At 53.5% G+C, this 2,500-nt stretch overlaps 1 protein-coding gene across 3 annotated transcripts in view; it reads right to left on the bottom strand.

Moving 5' to 3' along the window:
- The window catches only part of LOC126570976 (alpha-mannosidase 2), a 76,207-nt gene that overhangs the window by 3,559 nt on the left and 70,148 nt on the right, over positions 1-2,500 (bottom strand). For all 3 annotated transcript variants that reach the window (XM_050229137.1, XM_050229139.1, XM_050229138.1), the window contains 2 exons: positions 2,365-2,476; positions 1-2,277 (listed from right to left, as the gene is read on the bottom strand). The exon at positions 1-2,277 is cut by the window's left edge and continues 3,559 nt beyond it. In XM_050229137.1, coding sequence (XP_050085094.1) covers positions 1-2,277; positions 2,365-2,476 — 2,389 coding nt within the window. The remainder of the gene's footprint in view (positions 2,278-2,364; positions 2,477-2,500) is intronic.

Below are 2,500 nucleotides of genomic sequence, written 5' to 3'. Positions count from 1 at the left end.
CCTCGTTGGCAGAAGGTTTACGGTTCTCGGAGCTATCACCATTGTCACCAGTCGCACTGGATCGTGGTGCACCATCGATCGTTTCCAGCGTCAACCAGAAACGGTGCCGTGTCAATCGGCTATCGATCACTCCTTCACCCATACCACGGTAATCATCGTAGAGCGTGCGTCGGTCCAGCATGACCTCGAGTTGCCCCGGTTCCAAACTGGCAGCACCCTGGGCGTGTGTCGTGAGAAGCGTCAGGCGCATTCGCTCATCCTGAATGAAGGCACCCGACGTGATCGGGAAGTAGTTGCCCTCCACACCAATGGTGGACACTTTCACGCGTTTCTGATACTGGAAGCCGTTCAGGTCGGAGTAGAACTCGGGATTTTCACTCGCCCCATTCTCGATATCGGTAATGAAGCGCATAAAGAGTTCGGTTTCACGATTCTTTGGCGGCGTTTCGAAGTCAATATCGTTCTCAATGTAGATCGCACTATCGAGCACGCTGTTCGAGTTGTAAATGCGCACGGTGTGGGCCAGGAACGGTCCATAGATGGCCGTGACATCGCTGGCCAACGGACCGGAGGTAATCAGAATTGTGAGATCACCGTACTGCTCCAGCACATCCTTCTCCGAACTGCGCTGCTCCGGATCGGTCTTGAAAAGGTACGCACCGGAGTGGAACTGAGCGCTCTTGTACGCCGCAAACTTGATCGCACACTGGATCTGCTTGCCCATGTTCTTCTTCGTGACCGACTTGAGGAAACCGCTCTGCTCGTCAAACAACAACCGCATCTTGTAGTTCTCCAGCTGTATATCGCCCGGTTGCTTATTGCGCACCTCAAACGCTTTGTTCTTCTCGTCCTGACACTCGTTACAGTACAGTGTCGCCATCTTGCCCTGGTACCCGTCCTCATCGTATGCCGCCGTAAAGGTGGTCAGCGAGAGTGGGGCCAACTTTGCCACGAACATCACCTCGTACTCTTTGTCGGAGGGCACGATCTTGCGCGACGTGTAGGACGTTTCCGTGATGTTCCACACGGGGTTGATCTGGATCTCGACCGTCCGACCGTTTGCGTCCAGGATTTTGACACGCGGCGTCAGTGTGCGGATCGTGATCACCTCCAGCCGCTCCTGGGCGAGCGCATTGTACGCGATAAAGTCCGCACTGCGACCGCCCTCCGTCACAATGATGGGCGTCTTGCGTGGCAGCTTGCCAAAGTTGTCTCGCTCGAGCTCCCCGATCAGGAAGCTGTGCTCTAGTGGCTTCCGCTGTACCAGCAGCTCGATCGTCTTCTCCTGCAACTTCACCGTGTCCTCAATGCTTTCAAACAACCGCAGTGCATAGTCCCGCATCACGTTCGCCTTCGACGTGCCGGTGATCGCGTCATGATGCTGGAACAACCCCAGATTCCGCCGCGCCAGTATCATCTTTTCGTAGTTCTTCTCGTAGATCTTGAACGCGTTCGAGCTGCCCTCCTGACGCGCTCGATTGAACGCGATCGTGAAGAGAATCTCGAGGCTGCGCAGATTGTGCTCCAACTCACGGCTCAGTATCTTGTAGTAGGGCCGCGTCGTGAAGTATCCGGACCAGTACGCCGGTCGTCCTTCGTTGAAAATGTCCGCGTACACGAAGAAATCGCCCTTCAGAGTCGGAAAACGATCGTACCGTTCCCGGATCGCGTTGAAATAATCGACAGGCGTTCCGAAGCTGATCTCGGCGTTGTACTTCTTTCGATGCTCGTTGATGTAGTCGATCAGCTTCTTGTAGTTGGTGTACTGTTGCTCCATCTCTTTCTCCTTGTTGTACCGGAAATCGTCACCCACCGGGATCAAGGCGACGTTGTGCGGGAACAGAGAAGCGGTCCTTGAGTACTGCTCCATCAGAAGGTCCGCCTTCGCTTCGATGTTCTCCTGCGTGATGAACTGCGCCTTGATGGAATATTCCGTGTACTCGCCCGGTATTTTTCGGAAGTCAAAGTTCAAACAGATGAACGGATGTGGTCCACACGAGTGCTTGATCGAGTAGATATCGAACGGCATGTTGTGCGTGAGCAGTGTATGATCGTTCGTGCTGGCTGCTGATCCCTTCCAGTACGGTTTCCACAGGAAATCACCGTACCGATGGCGGGCGAACCATTGCTTCCACGCGTAGTGGATTCGTTGGATGATGGTTCCCTTGAAGCCGGATGCAGCCAACAAGTACGGTACGGTACTGCCATGCCCAAACGGATCGATACTCCAGCCCGTCTTGGGTGTTATGTTGAGGTTTGACTTCACCCATTGATGACCTGGAACAGAACAGTAGGGAAAGCAGAAGGAAAGCAGATCAGACGGAGTCTTTTTTATGAGAACCGTTTTCTACTGTTGCATCTTACCTTCGATAAGCTGATCAACCATTGCATAGAGATGAGCGTTCGCTTCGTCCGTCATGACCCAGCCACCAGTCGTAATCTCTAATCGTCCCGATTGAACCAATTTTTTCAGGATCTGCAACGGGAATAGAAAAGCTTA

Source organism: Anopheles aquasalis, chromosome 2, assembly GCF_943734665.1.
Source record: "Anopheles aquasalis chromosome 2, idAnoAquaMG_Q_19, whole genome shotgun sequence".
Lineage (NCBI taxonomy): Eukaryota > Metazoa > Arthropoda > Insecta > Diptera > Culicidae > Anopheles > Anopheles aquasalis.
The sequence above is the reverse complement of the archived record's forward strand: the minus strand, read 5'-3'. Positions and strand labels throughout refer to the sequence as shown.